Consider the following 24,793-nt stretch of genomic DNA (forward strand, 5'->3'; position numbering starts at 1 on the left):
ATCCAGTCACGGACTTGACCAGAGGTTTCTTAGCGAAGTGCTACAGACAGTCAGTAACAGGTATAAAGAAATGCCCACAGAATGATCCTGCCACTACCATACTCAGTTGTTGTTGGCATGCATGGCTGCAGAATATATTGAAAATCAAACATTACCACAGTGTCACTGTGCCCAATTTTAATACAACAAAAGGCAGCTCGGAAAGCAGTGAACATTTTAGTTAATTATCTAGCCAGAATTATCTGGCTTCATGCCAGTTTTACATCTTAATAGGAAACTTAATTCCTGAGCAATTTAGAAATTTCCCTACAAAAACAGCAGCTGTAGCCTGATTCCGGTTTTTCAACAAAACCACGCTGCCATGATAGAAATTTCCACAATGTCAACCATCTGTGGTTAATGTTTCAACTTAACCCAAAGCAGAAAGACATCAAAGTTGTAATTTACCTTATTTTATCAATAAAACCTTCAGAAACACAACAGGATATCACATTTTCCTGATATCATGCAGTCGCACTGTGATGTGTGGCTTGTGGATCTAAAGTTATCTGAATAAGGAAACTGTAATTACATTCACAGTGATAATTTGCTTCAAGGTAACCAGTTCGAATGGAGTTTTCATCTGTTCCAAGAGTCGGCAACCATTTTTGCCCTCACTCACGTCAAATAACATTAGAGCCACAAAACCTTCTCACTCCACCCAAAAAAGACAGTTTATGAATTTCTATGACAGTCTGTAAAAGCAGTCAACAGAAGAACATGCCATAGGACAATGGAAAGTTTTATATATATGGAAAATAAAATAAAAAAACAGCTTGTACTTTGCATCATATTGATAAATAAAAAGAACTGAACAAAAAAATGATCTGATGCTGCTGAAGTATTGTTCTGTTGTGGAAATACTAAGCATGCATTGCAGGAAAGCGTATAAAATCTACTAAAACTGTCTGTTTTATTATTTGTATGTTTGAAAACATTGTCGTCTTCCATCATATTCCAACAGCTATTAAGAATCCCCTAATACAGAGGACCAGAAGAGACACGAAGAGGCAGGTTGTAGATTCCTGCTCTACTCAGTCAAATGTTCTACATTTGCTCACTTCCAGTTCTTCACTTTCCAAATGCCGCCCTGTTCCGCATCTGTCCCTCTGCCTGACCCCGATCCCGATTTCCCCCTCTGCAACACGACTATGGGCTGTGAAACCGTACACAGCAGAGACCCCCGATGCAACTTTTCCTGATCGTGTCCTCCTCACTTACAGATAAGCAGAGTTCAGAGTTTGAAGGAAGCCATGGAAACCGATCAAAGCGGGACGACGAACTGTACGATTCTGACATCTTTCTCGACGAGACGCATTGTGGAGATGTCTTACTGTGCAACGATCGGTATTGGAAAGTTCAAGTGAATGACACAAGATGTATCATGTTGCAGTCAGGTGGGTGACAGACACCGTGTCCTCTGCAGCAGAAGCAGCAGCAGTGCAGTATTCCTGTTCATTTATTTGCTGACATCCATGCAACACAAACACGAGTGAGTTTCTCAACAACCTATATAACCTGTGTAGTTTTTATTCAGAAGGAAAACATCTGCAGCCTTTCTGAGACGTACATAGTCGTTGGCTCGTTTCTTGCACCAGACTGCTCTCTCTCTCTCTCTCTCTCTCTCTCTCTCTCTCTCTCTCTCTCTCATCGCTTTGTGTTATTGTTCTGACATTTCACCCACAATCACGACTTCTGCTCTGATGATCTCAAAGAAGTCATAAGATGCATGTTGCTGCGTTCATAATCATCCGCAAGAAACAAACTACGTGTTGCATTTCAGCTGTGATTACCTGTTCTCTCCTTTTGCATTCGAGGGTGGAGGCTGCAGGATTGTTTGGTTGTCCTCCATGTCCACCACACATTTTGTATTCAGCTCAATCTCTGCAGAAAGAGAGAAGTTTTTTTTTTCTTTCTTTCTTTTGTGGGGGGGAAAAATAAGGGAGAATGTGGGGGTGTGAAAAGTCAGAGAATCTGATCTGCTTTCGCTGTGTTGAAAGTACACTCGGGCATGACTTCAGGGTTATAACTCAAGAGAATGGTGAGGAAAGCAAAAGTTTAAGATCAAGCGAGAACGAGAGAGGAGTTTGCGAGCGGAAATCGTCGTTTTGAACACTTACCCCTGCGGTTCATGGGTCGTACTCTCACAGCAACTTTTACCTTTGTATCCGACATTTTCGTCCCCTTTTTTTTTTTTTTTTTTACTCCCACCCTGTCTGGTCTGTCTGTGCGCCGAGCTATAAATGTATATAGTCTGTAAATCCCCCGACAAGCAGTCTCGGATTTCTGCCAGACTAAAACCGCTTTCAGCAGACGCTGTTCATCAAAAAAAGCCCCCAAGGAGTCCAGATTTTGAGGAAAATAGATCCGGACAAGTTCATTTTTTCTTCCTTTAAATCCATCCGGGTTCTCCTCTTGTGCGGATCGAGCCCTCTGCTCCGGCCCCAGACAGCATCCCTAACACCGCCATCTTCCACCGGGAGCTCGACTGCTCTCCTCTGGCAGGGCTGGAGAGGCTGTGCCAAAGGAGGGGAAAGGATTTACGCACCGCGCCGCTCCTCAACAGGGAGGAGAAAAAGCAGCGGCGGAGAAATGGCAAACTGCATAATGACAAGTGATAGACACGCAACAAACGTAAGCGTCGTAATGAGCAAAAGCGGGGCATACATTAAGGCATACTTTAAAGAAGTTAAACTGGTTTATGAAGCAAAACTATCTCCAAAGCACACCAAAATGAAATTTCTGATAGCACGTTAATAATTTACTTAAACTCGGTCAAATTATTAAGATTATAATTTATTATCAGATGCGTTTTGTTTTGTATTTTGATCTTTCCCATGAAGTACTCTTTCATGGGAAAAAGACAGACTTTCACATTTAAAAGTCTGTTGATGTTATTGAGTTTTCTCAGCAAAAACCAGTGAAGAAACAAGGCAAGTAATTATTAGACACTTTAATATAAATAAATAAATAAATAAATAAATAAATAAATAAATAAATAAATAGTAGTTTTTGCTTTTGTCCACACAAACAACAAAACTTTGATTTTTTTTCTTCATATCAAGAATGAAACTCCATGAAGTCACATACAGTGGGGATTATTGAGCACAGTGCAATAAAAACAGTTAAATACGTATTTGTTTTCATCCAGACTCGACAAAAGCTTTATGGTTTTTTTTAAATATATCCGAAAACGTTCATATATTGTAACGCCATTGATTTGTTCTGAAGAAACAGCGCCTCCTACCGACACAAAAGTCGCAGTGAAATATGACAAAAAGGGGCAATTCTTGTCACTTCGGTATTGATAGTGATCTTATCAGCATTAAAAATAGAGAAGAAGAAAAGAAAACAAATCAAAATTGAATTTCTACTCATCCGGATTTGACCACAAGAAGGTAAAACAGGCTCATTTTTCAGTTTTTATGTTTTTACTCTTTTGTATTTTTAAAATAAAGATGCAAAAACAGATCATGTTTTTCTTCTTTTTCCATTACTGCTTTATTATGAAACTATCAAATTAACAAAACTTACACAGACCCTCCTCAGTGAACACAAAAAAATGGGATGATATTATGAAATTGCTACACAATCAGCATCTCAGTTCCTTTTCTATTACTTTTAAACATTGCGAGCCAATTTTGAATGTGAAGTTTTGTAACTTTTGTTCTTTCTGGACTTTTGTGGCAGGAGGGTTGTTTTCTTTTCTACTTTTGTGTTCACTGTTATTGTTGTTGCTTTACGCATCATGATCGCTTATTTTCCTCCGTTTTTTCAGTGGTGTAACACTCAGCAATAAGACTCGGCTGGTTTCAGAAGTCGTCTCAGTATTTATTGGTCATTGTTGGATCAACCTGTCTTGAAGATTTTGCTCGTTCCCCCATGAGCCACCTCCAGTTTCATCTTTTATTTTGCCATTAAGTATTAGTAATGCACCAGAAGTTGATGGGTAGATGAAGAAACACATATGGAAGGCCTGAGGTGGAGGTTCACTTTACAGCAGGGAAATTTACTTAAACAGAACTGCTTCTTAGCTGTTCAGAGTAAGGGAAAACTTTAGAAAACAACAAGTCACAACCTTTTAGGGTTCCTTAATTCCCCTGCTCATAGCGTACACCCAGCAGGTAATAAGTATCCTTTAAACAGACAAGTTAATTTGCAGAAATATTTAAAAGTAGAAAGCATGAAAACAGTGAAATACTTCAAACAAACTTTATTCTGTTTTTCCAATACCCCGTCTTGGTTCCTTATTACGTAATGACCATGTTGCGTCAAGCTCCGGGTTTACTAGAATAAATCTTCACCGTATGGTCGCCACCGTCCACTGTGATGAGCGTGTTGCTCAGTATTACCAACCCAGCAGGTCGAATGAGACGGTCCCCGACAAGAGGAGTCAGGACTGGATGGTTCTGAAGGTTTCCTAAACTACAAATCAACCCCTGATCGCAGTCAGACACAACCACATCTCCATCACTGCCGAAAGCCACATCTGATATGTTGAACCTAAAGGACGACTGGAGGATCAGGCTGAAGCTGTCCATCTGGTAAAGAAGGTGGAAGTCTTTCGTAAACACCTTCAAATTTGTGTTGTGGTGCCTTCCTCTTGGATGCTCCAACACTGCTGTGTTTCCAGTTTTCTGGCAGTGAGCCACCGCTTTGGGACACTGAAGGTTGGCTAGGACTCTTTGATTGTCCAGGATAACGCCATGACTAAAGTTCACTTTTATTCTGAGCAGATTGCCAGCCTGGAGGTCAGAAACCAGGATGTGCCCACTACAGTCTGTGTCCACGCCCCAAGGAAGTTGGAAGCAATCTTTGACCGTCACTACGTGTACTCCCCTGGATGTGAAAACCTTCACAGATTTATCCCCTGCATCTGTCACTACGACATAACCAGTAGGACTCACTGCCACATCCACCGGGTAACAGATGTCCCCATTGCCTGTTCCTTTCTCTCCAAAACTGTGCATCTTCCTCCCTTGTTGGTTAAACACCACCACTCTCTTCTCTCCATCATGCACCACGACTACTCCCCCCGCAGACCCCAAAACGGCGATTCCAGTGGGGTTGATGAGAGTCCCCCAGCCCCCAAACGCAGCAAGAAAATGCAGAGCTGTGTCCGAGGCAAATCCTCCTCTGGCCCTGTGAGGGGGAGCGGAGGACGAGGGTTTCTGGGACAAAAGGAGCTCCTGCAGGTCACTGAGAACCTGGCAATGGGAGGTGCTGTCAACACTGCACAGCTGTCGACAGAACGGGCACTCCAGCTTCCTCAGGAGAGGGTGGGACAAAGCTGTGATGCATTCCAGACAGAGTACATGACCACAGGAAAGGTTCTGTGGTCTGCGCTCCCTCTGTTGCGAGTTAAACGTCTCGAAGCAGACTTTACACTCCAGTAAGTTGAGCTGGATTTCCCTCAGGGTCGCCTCTGGACTCAGGCAGCAGCGATGTGGGAGATCAGGACTCTGGGCCATGATGACTGAAATACACCGATGTCCTGGTGAGGCAGCTCGGCTGACTGGTGCAGGGTGGATAAGGTTCACGAAACCAAGCTGAAAATCTCAGAGTCTGAGGCGACACGATGAAGAAAGACGGAGAGAACAAAACGGACTGGAGAAGCTCTGTGTTTACATGTCCTCTGCTTGGAGGCCTCAGTTACCACGTGATGTTTTAAATCTAGCTGAGGCTCTCTGGCGCCCTCTTTTGGAAATAACAGTTCATAAGGTGAATTTTGTACATTTACTACTGCTATTTGCACAAGTTTGTTGCTGAACACTAGTGGGCAAAAAGCATAATGAAATTAAAGAAATCTGAAAAGGTTAAGGGAAGAGAGTGGCAACAGGAAATCCATAGAGGTTCTGTTTAAAGTAGTTTGGCACTGGCAAGTTTAATGACACAGACATGTGGAAAATAGTGGTCTGATCAGAAAAGACCAAAATTGATTTTTGTTATCCTCCATGCAAAATGGTATGTGTTGCATAAATACATCACTACACACCACCCTGTACACAGAGTTGTGGCAGCATCATGCTGTGAGGATTAAGAAAAAAACTACAATAGGATGACTTGTTTAAGCATGTCGATGTGCTGGGATGGTCCAGTCAAAGTCCAGACCAAAACACAAAAGAAAATTGATGCTTGCAGATGCCATTTAGCAAAACAAACTGAAGTTGAAATTATGCAAAGGGAGTTTTTACAAAGTTTAGCCTCAGGGTATGCTGAACATTTCAAATTACTTGTATATTTATGCTTTCATTTGTTTTCATGTGCCTTAAAACCAAAACTATATACTAAAATGTGTGGTTGTAGGATAAAATAAAATGTGAAAGTCAACACGTAGGACATATGTTCTAAGGTCGTGTAGATCTGGTATGGTTCAGCGTTAGGAAGCTATTTCTGTACGACTTTCATGATGTGCAGCCCGAATGAAATCCGACTCCAGACGGGCAGCGCTGAAGTCAGCAGGTCGAGGAGCACTTACATCCTGCCGAGGTGTCCTTCAGAGCCTGAATAAGATTATTCAATTTCAACGAGTGTTAAGTAAAAAAAAAAAAAAAAAGAAAAATCAGCCTTAAAGATGACTGTAGCATATTTCTAATTCTTAATTTAAAACCTAAGGATGATTGTTAAAAAAAAAAAAAACACACCAGAGATTTGAAAATAGAGGAAATGTAAAACATTTTAATATGTAGATTTTTTTTTCACAGTGAAACAAATAGTACAGGTCATCTTCAACAGTAATGTTTTTTGGCAAAATGAAATGTATATCCAGAGACAACGTACCATTTACAAAGCCTAATGTTGCCCGGGCGACCGTTCCACCGAGGCCAGCATTCGGATTGTCGAGGATACGCGAAATATCTCAGTGCTGAGATGATACTGATAGAGCAAAATGACAACAAAGCGCCGACGAAGCTCTCCAGGTGAGAGTATCCAATAAGAGAGAGCTTAGCCTAAATACAGACCGAGAAGCGTTAGGAATAAGAAATAATTCCATGCAAACAGGCACAAGGCGTGAATAAAAATGTTAAAGACAGTAAAAGACAATACTTGTGTTCAGGTTTAGATAATATAAAGACTTTTCTTTTTTTCCTACTGTTGTAACATTATCCTATTAAAACACTTGATTTGACAGTCATGCAAAAAAAAAAAAAATGAACAGAACGAGAAGGTTGGCGGGAAAAGAAAACCACCTGCACACCGACATGCAAGAGTCTGAATAATTGCCCTTCAAACGTAGAAAAATTTAAAATAACGTAGCAGCCACAGGCGGAGAGGGGAAAGCAAAGTCACCCTGGATCACAATAGTTCACATAATACTAGAACATTACGAAATGTACAGTATTTTCAGGGAAAATCTCCTGCAAAGTGCTTTAACTGTGTGCTTCTTTACAAAATGAACCTCAGCTGATCACGCTAACAAGCCAAAGCTGTCTGGCATGGAAATTCTGCCCACATTCAAGTATTAAAAAAAAAAAGAGAGAGAACAATGCAAACATTTAGGAAGTAAACAGATAATCAGTGAAGAATGCAAGTATAAAAAAAAAGACAAAAAAAAAAACAGGCTTCAAATAAAGTGATCAAATCTTTAAAATGGCTTTTAACATCATGATGCTTTTGAACCAACTTACTGGCATTCAGCCAGGTGAATGCCAGCCTTCAGTGATATATCGTGTTGTAACTTAAAAACTACAATGGACACATGCAGTCACAGCTACCGTCGCTTTTATTCTCTCACACGCCCACAGACTGTCTCGCTCTCAGTCACACACAAAGAAACCTGTGATTAGTGGTTTAGGAGTTTCTTGAGCACTCACTGCTGCAACGTGCAGCTCTGTTAGTTTGAGCCGCTACACTTTTCATCACGACACAGCGATCACCTGTTCATCCGCTTCCTATTATCCAATGTCTTGCTCTCCCTCTCTCCAGAAAGTGGCGGCGGTGGGATGGTGAAGTTTCAGGATCTTCTGCAGAAGGAGCTCGGATGTCTCGCGGCCTCCGCGGCTCAGCTTACTACTGGCTGTCGATGCCGTTTAAGGGTTTGTTTTTCCCTCTGCGTCTGATCGTAGGGCTCTCACCGTTTGAGTCCATGTCATCTAAAATGTGACGTTCAAACATTTAAGGTACATTCAGGTAAAAATGCACACAAAGCGCATATTTATAGTTCCTTCTTTTTTTTTTTTTGTTGTTGTTTGCAGTTTTAATATTCAGAACATTTCACTACAAAAAATAAAATAAAACTTATCAGTTTTTAAGTAATTAAGTAAGTCAATGGGTCTCATCCATGTTCAATAGTTTGACTTTTGATTTTCAAGCAGCGACTCGTTGCCCTGCTGCTCTGGCATCTGGAGCAAAGCACCATTCTCGAAATCTGGACTTTTCAAATACCAGCTAAAGTATGATAAATTACTTGCAGAATTTTTAAAAGCATAGTCTGTGAACACTTCTGCCGTTATCCTGTTTGTGAAAAGAAAATATAATTACAGTTTTTGTGCTTTGTTTGGCATTTTAACCAAACTTGGTTAGATTAAAAAAATAATCCAAGTGGAGGATAGTCTGTAGAATAAACTTTTTACCCAAACTCAATTTTCCATACTTATCCAAACTTAGAAACTGGTAAAAACAGATTCCATAACTTTTCAAGACTGCAAACAAACCATGAATGAAACACTTGTTCAGGCACCAGGGGTCAGTGCTTTACAAAAAAAACAACCTAAACGTCGTCACTGACAGACAACAGTAGACTCCGTACCTCTAAAATCCCCAGACATGTGGTCAGGAGACTCTGAGTAGTTACTGTCTTCACACTCTGAAAGGCTCTGCAAGAGGAGAGGAAAGACACATGACACACATTCCTGTAACAGAGCTCACATCATATGCAACAACATGCAACTGATCCTGCACAATGTTTCCAGTAGACCAAGAAGACAAAACCCTTAAAGTTTTGTACTAGTAAGAGCTCATTTACTGCCATAAAGAAAATCTAACTACTACCAAATATGAATGAAGCCGAAGTTTATGTAGCATAAGAGAACAGCAGAAAACAGTTTTCAAAAATGTTTAGTTTTCAGAACAAGATATTTTAAAAGAAAGTGAAATGAAAATGTGGCTGCTCTTTAGCTACACCAATAGTAAATAAATGAAGATGTATTTTTCTTCACCCACCAACAAAGTTTCTCTATTTGACTTTTTTGCCCCAGGAAATGAAGCGACTAGAACCTCGGCTTCAAATAAAGGAGAAATCCCGGGTACCGGCGACTGTCACTGTTAGATTCTTGGTGATGTTTTTTAAGTGCTCCAGATAAATCCTCATTTAATTCTTCACATAATGAACACACATTCAAGATTAAGACTTTGCATTCTCTACTTTTGGCCTAAAGATTAATTTCTCTGTATTTTGTACTTTACATTATTCTCATGGACACAACTAGGTTACAAGCTATAGGGTTTTTTTTTTTTGTAAATCATGTTGAGATTGAGATGACATCACTTAAATTACATGTATTATTTTCCAAATTAATCAGAACATGAAGGAACCGACTAAGATAACCTTTCAAAGAGTTATGTAAAGAAAAAAAAAGCTTCTCTTCATTGAGATAGTTCACTAAAAATTATTATAAGTGAACATTAAAGATGGTCTCTGGCATGTTAACAAAAGCTATTAATTAAATTAAATTCAGTTTATTTACATAGTGCAAATTCACAACAAACGTCATCTGAATGCACTAAAAAAAATAATTTTAGCTCATTTCAGTTATAATAAAAATGCATCTCAACAGGAAGCCAACCCTGGATGAAACCTGAACGTCACCGTCTCTCTTTGCCACACACACCCTGCTTCTAAGTACTGGATTAAAAAAAGAAACATTCCTTAATGCTGAAACAATAAACACACCTTTCCCCTTGGACCATATGTTTCTGCATACCACACCATCCCATACAGACACAGGAATGTAATGAAGGCCTGAAAACAGGAACATAGCACAAGCTGTCAAATAACTCAGTAAAAAGGATTCATCTGTAACAATAACTCATTGAAAGTTATTCGATTGGTGGTTAAAGTACGTATTTTTAAGCAGAGGCTGCGTGACGTTGCACAGAAATGGTGATCTTACCAAACACAGCAGCCAGAGGACCACATAGAGGATCTGCGTTTTCGAGAACAAGTCCTGTCCAAATTTAATACACGCCAAGGCCTCTAGAAAGGCTATCGCCCTGCAAACAGCGAGAGGGGGAAACGATCACGGACTGAAACCTTTGGCCAACCTGGAGGATATTTTTAGTTTGAACGAGGAGACACAAGGCCTCGGTCAAACATGTACGGTGGATGTAAAGAGTTTACAGACCCCCAGTTAAAATGCCATTATTTCTCATGCAAAAAACTGAACCATAACAATAATTAAAAAAAACAACAGTTGGATGCATTTCAAAATGTAATTTGACATATATCCTTCAATTAAAATAAAAACAATTTTACCAGAAATTTTATTTATTTATTTTTTAAATCTAACAGGAATCTGTGGATCGCCTAAAGAAGGTTTAGGACAGATGTCCTCATAATCTGATACCTTTGGAGAGAAAAAAAAAGACTAAAAGGAGGAAATTTACTGCTGATTTTCTGAGTTATCTCCACCTCTCTCTGCCTGCCACTATAGTCCCATTTCCCTTTGACTAACATTACATATTTTCCCACTTAATACTCACCCAAAGACCCAGCACTGCGTCCCCACTCTCTTACACTGTGTATCTGTAAGGTATGCATAATACTGCCTGGAACAAAACAAACAAACACAATGCAGGCATTAATTTATTTCACTAACACTTCTCAGCCTTTTTCTTGCCCCAGAGAAAAAGAAAGGTCGCAACAGCGTACCGTACTGTCGGAGCCGTGATGATACCAACGAACAGGATGCGACACCAGCTGAGCGCGTGGCTCGCGGGAAAGACGAAAATGTGCTTGAGGAAGAATGTGTTCAGTTCTGTTAGCTGTGAGGAGAACAAATAAAGCTGGTTTCAGTAACGAAGGCTGTGTGAAAACCCAAAAAATGGCTGATGACAAATATACAGTGTAGACTTGAAGAAGTCTGAGCCACGAGTCAATAAATAAAAAGATCCGAGAAACAACTGAAAACAAATTGTTGGCTTCTAATGGCAAAACAGATGTGTCTCCTAATCTAATCTTGTTTGTTACAGTTTTAAGCTTTTCTCTGACCAGGCCTGAACCGGTCAGCAGTTCCTCAGTATAAACAGGTTTTAGACAGTTATGGTTTCAAAATCACAAAGATTTACCGCCACACTGTCCCTACATTTGGAAATATTTCACACACAAGTCCAGTGAAAGTGTCTGAGATAAGTTGTCACCAGGCTCACAGGGGATAATGTATTACCGTCCCTCCCCCACCTGTTGCTGGACACCTCTGGACAGTGGCGTGAAACAGAGTGAACTAAAAATGGTTTTACTGAATCTATTACATCATGTTACACATTTGACATAGTTGTATAAAACCAAACTACTCTGAAATGGTTTATAGGAAAGTATTGAGGTGTCAATTAAAAAAAATGCACCAATGACTTAAACTTATTTTTTCTTAACATGTATATTTCCATATTTAATAAATGCACTTAAATCTGACATTCCTCCGCCAATATTTGTGGAGGGTTTTTTTTTTTCTGAAGTGTAAAAAGAATTAATAAAATGCATCCCATCTTATTTTAATAATGCAAATCTTGCCATTTCAGGAAACATTTGGAAAAGGAGGAAATTAGTTTGGAGCAGCTACAGAGTAAATAGTTTTTTTTTAAATTTCCACCTAATGGAAACATGATCTTCAAACATGCTGACATGGGCACAGAGCAAGCATGGGTGTGGAAAACGACACTCAATAGGGGCTTTGTTCAAAATGTGAGAAAGGTTTGTAAAAGAAACGGTGTCCACAAGGGCCGCGATTGTAAACGGCTTCCCAGATAAGGAGCGTAGCCTCAGGCTCCAACGCTCTGAGGCAGGTCGCGTTTTATCCTCGGCTTTTTTGCAGCGGCACCAGAAAACAAACCTGTTGGCAGCGGCAAAGCAACCGGCTAAACAGGAAGAGGAAGTGAGAGAAGCCAGACCCCGCTCTGAACGGCTGAATCAGATTTAATCTCTTAAAGTAGTTCTCAAAAAGAGCAGCCGTCAGCACGTAATGCTTCAACTGGGTGTGTTACGAAAACTAAATAAAAAAATCGGCAACATCATATTTAACAGCAAGAGGCTAAAACATTTACTCAAACGGTCTCAGGGGTAAAGGATTAGCAGTCAATGTGTCGACGACAAAACACCTGTGTGCTTAACGGATCCGCGAGGATTAAGATTTCACCAACAGACAGAGGAATCAGCTCAGCGGGGGACTTAGCGCGCTGGATGATATCTGAACCGTCAGCGCTTCAAGTCGCCGTTGAGACGCCAGAGCAGGATTTGGCCGGTGACCCACCTGCCAGATGATCATGAACAGGTAGACGCCCGTGACCCGCTGCAGGGAGGACTTTGGATCAAGCCAGCGCACGTAGGTCCAGCTCGCAGGCGTGAACTGCAGCACGGCTCGCTTGATCTTCCCCGTGGTGGTGTGGATGTCCCTGATTAAGTGGGATAGAAGTGGGATTACGCAGACTTACTGACAGATTTATTAAAACGTATTATTCTAATGCCTTCAGCAAGAGCAAACAGAGCTGACGTCGCAACACAAAGCACTCGACTTCGCCTTTTTGATTAATTTCTGGGATTATCTTTTGGAATAATTTCAGAATCCCATCTGTAATACCTTTATACAGGGGATTAAATTATACACAAATCCTTTAGAGTTGCAAAAGAAACTAAATACACAACATTAACAATAAACGCTATACACTTTGACAATAAAATTTGTTTATTATCAAAAAAGAAAAAATTTTTTTTACCTTTTCCATTATTTTTGACGCCTTATACAGTTGGATTTAAATCGAGTTAAACTTATTCACAAACTCAAAAATAAATTTTTTCCGTCAGTAAACGCAGCACATGCATGCTTCCAGGTGAGAGCATCGACAGTCTTTAGCGTGGAAGTTGTTATTGGGTGGAAAAAAGTAAACTAGTTAGTTAATTTTGAGGTTTTTAAAAATAAAGTCAGAGGAACCACAAGTGTGTAAGAACATCCCAAAAACTCTCTGCAGTTTTCCTTCAGCCTGCAAGAGAGAGCAGGACTTTCAGCTGATAACAGAAAGCCTGAGCGACGTAAAATTCAGTCGGTCCGTTTCATCGTTTTGACGTTTCAACGTCTGTTTTGTTACGAATCGTTTGGAAATCTCACCGTTTCATTTCAGTAATGCTTCCCTACATAAAAGCTAATATACTGTGCTTACGACAGATTAAAATGTTAACTTATTTATTTTGCCTTTTTCTGTTTAAATATTACTAACAATCTTAATCATCTCCTCCGAAAAATACTGTGCGACTTTGCCTTCGCTTCCGATATAAGTAATGACTGTTCGAGCTCCGTTATAGTTTTACAGAGAAATTAGAAGGAACGGGGAATCAGCACCAGGAGGTCGCAGCTAAAAGACGAAACGCTGACGTGAAACGGCTGCTGATAAATTCTGGGGCGTAAATTCGTACTTAATACTGGCCCAGTGGTACGTCCTCATCTCCAGGAAGCGGCAGACGGTCATTCCGAGCCAGATTCCTCCTCCGTTGCACAGGAGGATGTCCAGGATCACCTGGTCCCACCAGCACTCCGCAAAGTTGGGCAACAAATGCATGAAGAAAAGCTGTTAAATACAGAAAAGAAAAAAAAGACAATTACATTTGGAGACCGGACCACGAGTGTAAAATCTGAATTTAATATCTAACGTCAAACTAATCCGACTCTTGCTCCGTTACATAAACACATTACATCACAAGCTTTGGTGATTTAGACAGGCAGGCAGCCAGGAGGCTCACAGCTGTGGAGCTTTCATTGTTTGGAGTGTTTGTTTACCTCCGTAAGCTCCCAGGTGATACTGATGGTCCAGCAGAGGCCGTAGCTTCGGATGAGGAGGGCCTTCATGCCCCAGCCCCAGAAATGGCTGAACGCAAAGATGTCAAAATGGCTCATGATTCTCTCCCAGGTGATGACGTGGCAGTTCACCGCGTACTCCTGCGGGCGACGGCACAGACAGCCACGTTATGACCACCCCCGCCAACGGTGGGAGGAGCAGAAGGCAAATAGACGAGAAAGTCGTTTTTTTTGTTTGTCTTTTTTTACTGTACGCTGTTGTCACAAACCATAATGTCTGCCTCTCTCTTGGCGTAGCGCAAGTTGGGATCCAACCAGTACATGAGCTGCTTCACCTGCTGCCAGTTGAGGAAGATGATGAAAACCAGGAACAGAAAGTAGAGCACACTCAGACCTTAAAAACAGAAGAACACGACCTTCAGCAAGGAAAGAATCTATAATAAAAAATATATATATTTTTGCTCTGAAATACGTTCGCTAGACACTCACCAAACACTATCCGCCATATTGCTGGATGCGGCCTGGTGAAGGGGCCTGAAAGCAGATTTATTAAGACAACATGTCAAACGATGGGAACCGAGCCGAGATTTACTGCTTCACCGATAAGAGCTGAGATCACTGGATACTAGCAGTGGAGGTTTCATGCCAGCCTAAGCCTTGTACTAACAATAGACGGCAAGAGTGACCCCACTGACAGACTCTGTTCACGCCTGTGTTCAAGTATTGGCTTCAAAGCGCCTCTTTCCTCCTACATACAGGCAATCTTTGCACTTCCTTTACTGTAAAAGAAGCAGTTTTGAAACTAGATTAAGGGGTAAGCAAACATATACCGATTCAAACTGTATATTCAACAACCACCACTACTTTGGGGGAAAGAGCCGTCACAGCGCATGCCTGCCAAGTTTATAATTTGACAGGCATGTGCCGTGACGGCCTTCACAACAGGTCTTTGTGAAGGCCTGCTGTGAAGGCCTAAGGTACAGCAGGCCTTCGGTGCCAAATCCTGCTTTATTGTAAAGTTACGCTCCAATAAAAGTAATGCTAGCCACATTAATCCTTCACTAACATACTTAAGACAGTTAAAAAATGTGAATCTGTTTTGAAATTCATTTGAAATCCTGTTAAAACTCTTACACACACCCCGGGTAATCACACCTCTGGTCCTCATAAATGATTAACTGAAGAGATCAATTGAAGAGAAGCTTTTTAAAACTTCTTTGTAGGTGCAATAAATTAGTCAATGATTTAACGGTCTGACACATGAAAACAAATTAAAAGTTTATTTACTCTCAAATACTATGTTGGACTCCATTGTTATTTATTTTCAAAGGATTTTGCAGAAAAGTCTTGTGATGGGTTAAACCGCTGTTCAAAAATAAATAAATTTTATTTAACTATAATCATTTTATTGTGAACTTGGCAACATTTTTAACACGGTCAGAAAACACACAAGGTGCATCTTGTAATTTACAGTCCTTAAAGAAATCATGATTGCTTTAAATCAGATTGGTGCGTCTATGCAGACAAGCGTTTAAATCATTATGCTTGCAGGTTTCTTGCACTTGCGTGACAAACTTCTCTCTCTCTGCCTAATTTACAGCATTATAACTAATGTCTTCAAACATCCTTACTCACATTTCTGCACAAAATAACATCCACAATTCCTAGGAACTATGTTGTGCTCTCACCGTTGGGAAATGCCAAAACACTGATGACCAGGAAGAAGGAGATGACCAGGATGAGCCCCACCCAGACATTATTGTCAGGATTTCCATCATCTCTGCGGACAGCATGAAAAACAATCACTAATTAGCAGCTAATAGCACCGAACTATGACACACAGCCCTGCCCATTGCGTAACCATAGATTATATTGCCTTTACTGTGGATATGTAACTCAGGTTCATAGATGAAACATAAACTAATATGGCACATTTAGCTAACAATGCAATGTTATCACTCGTTTCTACAACGTTGCAGCGAAAGAAAAACAACATAACCTAAACAACCCCTATTTTGCAGCTCATGTTTAATTACTTTAAAGATTAAAAAAATGATCAATCGTGATGAGAGAAGCTCAGAGAGCACCAAAGCTCGCTAGCTGAGCTTCCTGTATCCGAGCATCACTGTCGCTAGGCTAGGCTAAGCTAGCGTTAGCGGCGCACTCCTCTCACCTTGCAAACGCGAAATACATCAAACTGAGCACCGTGCATGTCAGCAGCGTGATGGTGTGCGGTTTATAGAAAAAATCGATGGTGATATCCTCGACCTGCTGCTCGTTAATCATTCGGAAATGCATCCTGTAGTTGACATCATCTTTGCTTAACGTGTGGGATCCGCTATACACGGACGCCATGGCAGGCAGGACGCGGCCAGCGGAGCAGGAGCAGCAGCGGCAGCAGCGGCGGCTCCTCACAGCGGCTGGGGCGACATGAGAAAGTGATCCGCCGCAGCCACCAGATCAGACGAGCAGGCAACGAAAAAAAAAATTATATAAAGTTACATAACTAACTGGCGGTGTGCAAGCAGAAAGCGATGAGCTCAGAGAGGAGAGACAGGTCCAGAGAAAGCGTTCAGTTTAGGTTGTGATTGGTTTGTGGAGGAGCTTCACAAACACAAAGCGGAAGAGTTTTGTTCGACCTTATCATTATGTGGGGACGGGCATTAGGGTTCCTGGCAATGATCTGGTTCTTCTGACTCGTATCATCGATAAGAATCAGTTCTTTCGGTAACCTTCACTTCAAATTCTTGCATGCATCTGGATAAATGATCAAAAATGTAGTTAAATCCATTACTTAGTTCAAATAGTTAAACTCATGAAGATTCTTTGTATACTCATTTTTGAGCCCAAGGGAAACAAAAAACGATTTTAAATAAAGAATATTTGTGAAAATACTAGCCTTCAGACGATTGTGAGGCAAAGCCCATTCAAGAGTTTGATTCTTTGTTGGAGTCAGACTATGATTATGAGCAGTCATGAATTTTTAAATCATTATTTAAAGTGAACTCTGCCAGTCAGTGAGTCCTTCAGATATTTTGTGCTTTGTTTGTTACTCTTGAATCAGACATGTTAAAAGAATGTATGGGCTAAGGAGAAAAAATGACTTTACTGTTGCTCAGTGTTACAGTCTACTCTTTTTCAGAAAAATATAAACTTTCCCTTTCATTTGGATATCCAGTACCCAAAAAAATAAATAATTAAAAAAATGAAGACAGAGTTAAATCCATATTCATCGCTAAAAGGTTCTGACTCCAATTGTTCAAGTGAATTAGCACCGTCAGCTGGCTCAGTCATAACTGGCACATCATGTGAGTTTTCAGATGAAGGACTTTAAACCATGACAAATGGCTTTAAACATTTATATAAGTCGCCACTTCAGTTTCTTCAGGTGTAACATTAGACACAATGAGTGAATAGAACACAAATAAAGCAATTTATGAATGTAAAATTAAGTGCAGAAGAGATGTCTAAAACCGAACAAACAAAATTGTCTATTTTTTGTTGTTGTTGTTGCTCACTCAGAACTTCTCACCAATAAGGAGAATAAATAGCTAGATATAAAAGCTTTGAAAGTTTTAATAAAACCTTTTTCCTGGAATACAAACAGCGACTTCAAGGGAATGTTGAAGAAACATGACTTGCTTTGTGTTTGTCTCCCTCTTGTGGCCACTCATAACTGTACATCTGACTTCCGATTTGTTCCCCGTTATCAGAACCCTGTAGAATCGTCACCCAAACTAGCAATTTTCTAATTATTTAGAAATTAAATGTATGCCTAAAATGTTAAAATTGTAAACGTGGTTTTGCAAATCTCCTCCCCAAACTTCCTTCTGTACAAATTACAACGGTGTGCACCAGGGTTTATTGTTTTGGTTTTTAAACATTAATTGTTCACTAAGCACTTTGCCATCTGTGCCTAAGTTATTATCTCAATAAGAGGCAGGATGTTGTTAGCGTGTTGCATCATATATAAATGAATAAGTAAATACATAAATAAAAGCAAACATAGAGTTAGAAGTGTTCTAGTCTCAATGTTCTCCATCTAATGGTTTTCTGTTGTTGAGTTGTATGACATTCGAAAAATTATTAAAATAAATATATGAATTATATATTAACATATTTAATAATATATTGCATTTGCACAATTTTCTTATGTTCGAGAAATTAACAATTTGAGTAAGGAACACAATACGATCAAACGTAACTGAGTTATTCAGTACAAAACTTAGTAAAGCTAAATTAATTTGAAGGCTATAAGGGGCTTCTGGGGAAAAAGAGTTTAGTTTTTATTGATGGTTAAGAATAATTTCTATGACAAAAATTTTTAGGGGTCAACTTTCTAACGTCAGCAGGGCAGTTTTCTTCTTTTCACCCTTTGCAGATCTGCCCCTCTATAAACAAATACAATGTCTTTTTTCAGTTGAACAGATGACAGTAATTTATTTTAGATATCAATAAATGTAACAAATCCCTATTGGTAGCATGTCGCCAATACATCAAATATTTTTATATCCTTATTTCTCTTTTTATGTTCAGTAAGAAGACAAACCATTAACAAACCACCAACATTCAGAGATGAGTTGATAAAAGTGACAAGATGATTTACAAACATGATATGAACAAGCAAACACTCAAGGTTTAAAAAAGTTTTAATAGTTAATAGAGTTCAGTATTTATTCATTTATTTTACCACAGTTAAGTGAGAATTATTTATTTTGAACATGATAGAAGTATAAAATCACACACATGAATAAGGAATGAAAAAGACACATATTTTCATACAATAATAATCTTAACATGTTTGAAATGAAGTAAGAGACTCATGAACTCCTACTCCATAAACTCATAACATATTTTCAGATGGACCCTCATTGTTACATCAAATAATAAAAAATAAACATAGGTTAATTAATTTTCCATTTTATCTGGNAACTTCCTGCTATTTGCCTTTGAGCAAAAAAACAAAGAAAGTTTAAGGCAGCAGAATAAAAATATACACAGGAGTTGATTATTCCTGGTTCTGCTCTGCGTGAATCATTCAGTTCTCCTGCTTCAGCATTATGATGGGCTGCAGAGCAAAACAAAGCAAATTAATGACTGAGTTTCTTATAAACTTGGAGAAGTTTATAAGAAAACACACATACCAAGGTGTTGAAATGTTCTCTGCACACAGCTTTACTCTGCCAGTAGATCAAGAAGAGCGACATCATACATTCAAACACCAGCAGAGTTATGATGAGGCCGGTAATTCCCATACGGATCTCCTCACACAGAGAAGAGAGAACAAACAAATACTTAGAATCCTGCAAAACAACATTTGACTGAATGAAACTCACTTACTTTGTCATCTATCCAATATGCCCATGAATAACTCAGGACAAAGTAGAACACAAAGAAAACAAAAGCCATCAGGGACCAGAAGAAGCTGATGATGTTCAGGGAGAATGACAGCTTGGTCTGGAAAGTGGAATAAAGCTGAGTTAACATGCAAATAACTCCAACACAAGATGCATCATAAGCTGAAAGGTTTTGGGTTATTAGAACAAACCAGATCACAATATTATCATTTAGAGATATAAATTTAATATTCTGAAACAAACTGAAGATCTGCCAATAAAATTAGCTTTTGCTTCTTTTAGAGGAACTCCTTCAATCTTTTATGCTTTTCTTAAAATCCCAGAATGTGGGACTTACCACATGCATGTTTGGATATTTCCCTGCAGCAAAGGACAGCAACCCAGAGATCAAGAACTAACAAAACAAAACAAAACAAAACATTATATTAACTGGGTAAAATTAAAACCACATCAGATAAACAGAATGGTTTAATTTGTGATCATTTCAAATGTTTATACCAGAAAACCAGGAGCACTGAAGCCGATCAAGACTATGTTCGAGGAAATCAATCCAAGAATGAAAATATACACACCACCAATTGCTTGAGCTGCCTAATTTAAAAACAAAGGAGATGTGAAAGAGCATACAGAAAAAAAACATCTGATGTTTTTTAAAGAAAAGAATCATGGCTATGATTTAATCTACAGCATAAGTCAGTGAAACTCACCCCCAGAGGTTTTGGCTTTCCTCCACCAACAAAAATCTTGAAGTTGTCCCTGAACACACAGTGGAAGTTCTCCGGCATCAGCTGACCCTCCTGAATGTTCTTCAGGCTTCCGATTGGGATGGTGATGATCATTGACTCGTTGCAAATGAACGTCTTCCTCATTTTCCTGTAAAGCCATAACATGTTAACACAACTCATGTTGCTGGTAGTGATCAGTTATTACACTGTAAAACTGGAGGTACTGTGGTGGAGCAGGGGCAAAGCACAAGCCACATGTGGAGGCCTTAGTCTTCAAAGTAAACATCACAGATTCGAGTCCCGACCTGATGACATTTCCTGCATGTCCCCTTTTCTCACCACCCATTTTCCTGTATCACTCTCAAATAAAGGCCACTAGAGCTAATAAACCTCTAAAAAAGTATTTAAAAAAAAAAAAAAAAAAAATTTGAAGTTGATTTAATTTGAAAATGAAAATTCACCTGCTGCCTTGAAAATGCAATTAACGTCAACAAGATTGTTTTGGGTTTAACTCAGAAATTAAAGAGACAAGTTGTCTAAACTTCTTGTTTTTTTTTTTAGTTCTGATAGCTCATTAATCTTGAAATGTGAGTTTTAACTTAATACTAGAATTTAAACCAAGTAATTATTTTTACAATATGTGAGAAAAAACTGCCCTCACCTAGTTAATGGAGTGCACATTTCTGTTATTTTTACTCACAATACAAGTTAAAATAACTACTTATTTTACTATAGAATAATTTTAATTCTTGTTCCAATTCCCATGAACAAAAATCCTGATCTGATTAATTTTATGCAACATCAAAATGAATTCTGCTCAAATACATTTAGCATGAAAAGGACTTTATCCTCAAGCTTTGCAAAATGATGGTTGCATTAAAGTGAACATTTGCTTTAATAACACACAAGAGTCAGATCAATGTAACACAATTCCTTCTCTCTCACGATGCAACACAGGATATAAAAACCTGCTTCTAAACACTGGAAACACTCCTGCATTTTTCTGCTTTCAAATTTTTTAAGTGCTAAACTAAAAACTCTTGTTTATTCAACTCTTGGAGGTTTGACAGAATCAATAAAGAGCTAACACAACTTACTAGTGTAAGTTTATCTTTCATTAATTTACATATTTAGGTAACGAAATCTAAAAGTTGTAAGATTTATTTGACTTAAAGATAGTAGACACAACTAAATGTGGATCAAATGTTTTCATTAAAGCCAGTTTTACCTTTCTGTTCTTCTTTTGCTCGATTTCGACTTGAACTGTGAAACTTTCCCTCACTTGCCTGATGAGGAAATGTTAAAAACCAAATATCTTCTCTTGCTAACCAAAACCCCAGAGGGGAAAAAAACAACACACAGAGCTGCTTTTGACCAAATTAAGTAGTTTTGCAGAGACGAGTGTCACGTTGAGGAAGTTAAAGTGGGTAATGACCTCGTGTGTTTTAGGGAAATAAAAATGGTGAGAAGATCAGAATCTTGCTGAGACAGAGAGCAAAAAAGATAAAGATCAAAGGAATCACGGTAAGAAAATTTTAAATAAATTTTTTAATTAGAAATATATTGAATACTTTTAAGGCAGGAGAAGTTTATGCTTCTGAATTGTGGTTCAACAAAATTTAATTACCTAATGAAACAGGCCAGGAAAAAATGATTCTACCTGTAACTTCATGACTTCCAACAGCTTGACCTGTTTTGAATTTGTCTCCCTCTTGTGGTCATTTATGAGTGTACACCTGGCTTCAGAGAGGCCTCTTTGGTAAGAACACGGAAGAAGCGCCACCCAAGGTCGGAAGTTTCTAAGTAGAAATTTGTGTCTAAAATGGTAGAGTGATCAACATGGGTTTACAACCCACATCCCTCAAAAAACATTAAATGTTCTTTATCTCTGCGCCTAAGTTACTATTGTCTAATCTAAGAAAGGAAGTGTTTTAGATCAAGTAGAAAAATAAATAATTAAATAAATAATCAAAAACAGTACATACATACAGCAAATTTCCTTGTCATTTAGTTATTTTGTAATTATGTTGTTCATTTGTATTGTTTTTCAAATTTTAACATTTAAAATACCAGAATGTGCAAGTAACTTTCTACTTTTGCTAATTTTTGACATAATTTTTAAAAACTAAATCAGGTGTTATGATCAAATAGTTACTCATTGCTTGAGCAGTCTCTTTCTAACATTTACTTTTCATTCTTGAGTAATTTCTTGAGTGATACTTGAGTATTACGTTGTTGAAGTAACGCTACTTCTACTAAACTAGATTTTTGGCGCTTCTACCCCCATCTGTCTGTCTGACTTGGCAGTTTCATTGAAGCCACTGTGTTTTTTTTTGCTCTGAAAAGTGTTTTGGCTGTTTCTGTCTCTGTTTCTGTATCTTGATATATTTGAAAACATATAGTGACATTCAGAATGACCTAATGATGTTTTGCATACATCTATGTATTAATTGGATTGGCTTCATATTTAATTTGATATAATTAGGTATAACATATCCATCCATCCATTTTCTTTACACCCTTGTCCCTTAATGGGGACTGGAGAGGTGCTGGTGCCTCTCCAGCTAACATTCTGGGCGAGAGGCGGGGTCACTCTGGACAGGTCGCCAGTCTGTTGCAGGGCAACACAGAGACAGACAGGACACACACACACACACACCTAGTGGAAATTTAGAGAAATCATTTAACCTGACAGTCATGTTTTTGGACTGTGGGAGGAAGCCAGAGTACCCAGAGAGAACCCATGCATGCACAGGGAGAACATGCAAACTCCATGCAGAAAGACTGCAGGCCAGGAATCAAACCCAGAACTTTCTTGCTGCAAGGCAACAGCTCTACCAACTGCGCCACTGTGCAGCCCCAGATAACATGTATACTCTTGTAAATCCTGACATCTAGTTTCATAACACACTTGTAGACTGTTAATGAATTAATGTTATTTCATTCTAATGTCTAATGTCTCTGCACAGAAATTTCTACGAAGAAAACACACATATTAGCTGGAACATGGGCTTCTGAATCATTGCATTTCTTTTCTCCTTCATGAAGTTCCTCCTTAAATCTTTTCTCTGTAAGAAGTAAAAATGAAACTTTCTCATCTTTTCCTCTTACATTAACATATTTTTCTTCATTTTCATCTAGTTTTTCACCTGCTGCTCTTTCAGTGGTCTTCTTCAAATGTGATCCTCCTGGTTTCTCTAAAATTGTTCCTCTTTCAGTTCTTGTCTTCTCTTTTTTGTCTTGCCTGCATTTTCTGCCACCAAACAAGGTTGATCTCTACTTTTAAATCCTTTTCTCTGCAGTTTGTGAGTCACATTTTCTTTTTAAATTGCTATTTTATAAAAAAAAAAACCTATGACAAAAAGATATCAGACATAATTTAGCACATTCACACAATCACTTTTTGTCATTGTAGCCTATTTATTTCCACAATCTGACAATAAGTGTGTAGCATAGTTTAACTGTGTGACCACATTAATATATTGTTCTTATAAAGACATCGGTAAAGCAGGCCTAATTATTTTTTTTATATTTCAACAATTCTGTTGTGTTGTAAGAATAACTAGGGGAATTTGCTAAAGCTCATAAAAATTATGCTGTCTACAAGCCAATAAGGGACGTATTAAACTATGACTGTATGTCACCTTCAACAGACATTTAATTCATTGCAAACTTAGTTGGACTTTAACTTTGTGTATTAAAACATTACCTGGAGAACTTTGTGTGGCTCAGCTGCTCCAGTCTGCAGGGCTGCAGACAAACTGCCTTATTAATTTCAATGTGACTCAGCAGCGTGTGGGCAGAGACATAACTGAGTTTTATTCAGTACAAAACTTAGTAAAGATAAATTAATTTGAAGGCTATAAGGGACTTCTGGGGAAAAGGAGTTTAGTTTTTATTTATGGTTAAGAATAATTTCTATGACAAAAATTTTTAGGGGTCAACTTTCTAACGTCAGCAGGGCAGTTTCCTTCTTTTCACCCTTTGCAGATCTGCCCCTCTATAAACAAATACAATGTCTTTTTTCAGTTGAACAGATGACAGTAATTTATTTTAGATATCAATAAATGTAACAAATGCCTATTGGTAGCATGTCGTCAATACATCAAATATTTTTATATCCTTATTTTTCTTTTTATGTTCAGTAAGAAGACAAACCATTAACAAACCACCAACATTCAGAGATGAGTTGATAAAAGTGACAAGATGATTTACAAACATGATATGAACAAGCAAACACTCAAGGTTTAAAAAAGTTTTAATAGTTAATAGAGTTCAGTATTTATTCATTTATTTTACCACAGTTAAGTGAGAATTATTTATTTTGAACATGATAGAAGTATAAAATCACACACATGAATAAGGAATGAAAAAGACACATATTTTCATACAATAATAATCTTAACATGTTTGAAATGAAGTAAGAGACTCATGAACTCCTACTCCATAAACTCATAACATATTTTCAGATGGACCCTCATTGTTACATCAAATAATAAAAAATAAACATAGGTTAATAAATGTTCCTTTTTATCTGGGTTTACATGTCTAAACACCCACACACACCTACACACACACACTCACACGCATTAGCCTCGATTTACATAGACACATTTTGCTGTCACCCATTTTTCTATATCTTGTGAAAATGGCCTCCTTATATTTGCTTTTA

General features: G+C 38.6%; 3 protein-coding genes across 8 annotated transcripts in view; all 3 read right to left on the bottom strand.

The window, feature by feature from the left end:
• The window catches only part of kif13a (kinesin family member 13A), a 43,039-nt gene extending 40,398 nt beyond the window's left edge, over positions 1-2,641 (bottom strand). For 3 of the 5 annotated variants that reach the window (XM_015021947.1, XM_015021939.1, XM_015021923.1), the window contains exons 1-2: positions 2,160-2,641; positions 1,833-1,923 (exon numbers count right to left, since the gene is read on the bottom strand). In XM_015021947.1, coding sequence (XP_014877433.1) covers positions 1,833-1,923; positions 2,160-2,214 — 146 coding nt within the window. In that variant the 5' untranslated portion in view covers positions 2,215-2,641. The remainder of the gene's footprint in view (positions 1-1,832; positions 1,924-2,159) is intronic. The other 2 variants (XM_015021931.1, XM_015021955.1) reach the window with 2 other exon arrangements.
• Positions 2,642-3,343: 702 nt separating this feature from the next.
• On the bottom strand, positions 3,344-5,711 carry LOC106939552 (E3 ubiquitin-protein ligase NHLRC1). Its single transcript, XM_015021990.1, has one exon. It carries the CDS (start codon positions 5,508-5,510, stop codon positions 4,311-4,313), a length of 1,200 nt encoding a protein of 399 aa, XP_014877476.1. The 5' UTR covers positions 5,511-5,711; the 3' UTR covers positions 3,344-4,310.
• A 986-nt stretch (positions 5,712-6,697) lies between these two features.
• On the bottom strand, positions 6,698-16,676 carry ptdss1a (phosphatidylserine synthase 1a). 2 transcript variants are annotated; one of them, XM_015021968.1, is made up of 13 exons: positions 16,213-16,676; positions 15,728-15,819; positions 14,529-14,573; positions 14,309-14,433; positions 14,022-14,180; positions 13,661-13,812; positions 12,504-12,645; positions 10,910-11,022; positions 10,741-10,806; positions 10,152-10,251; positions 9,932-10,000; positions 8,789-8,855; positions 6,698-8,132 (listed from the first exon to the last, which is right to left on the bottom strand). In XM_015021968.1, exons 1-13 carry the CDS (start codon positions 16,392-16,394, stop codon positions 8,050-8,052), a joined length of 1,395 nt encoding a protein of 464 aa, XP_014877454.1. In that variant the 5' UTR covers positions 16,395-16,676; the 3' UTR covers positions 6,698-8,049. The 2 variants fall into 2 exon arrangements, with proteins under 2 accessions (XP_014877454.1, XP_014877463.1); XM_015021977.1 differs by lacking the exons at positions 15,728-15,819; positions 16,213-16,676 and adding an exon at positions 15,180-15,290.
• Positions 16,677-24,793: the final 8,117 nt, after the last annotated feature.

The sequence above is a fragment of the Poecilia latipinna genome, unplaced genomic scaffold (assembly GCF_001443285.1).
Source record: "Poecilia latipinna isolate Pla-1442-1.1 unplaced genomic scaffold, P_latipinna-1.0 Scaffold86, whole genome shotgun sequence".
Lineage (NCBI taxonomy): Eukaryota > Metazoa > Chordata > Actinopteri > Cyprinodontiformes > Poeciliidae > Poecilia > Poecilia latipinna.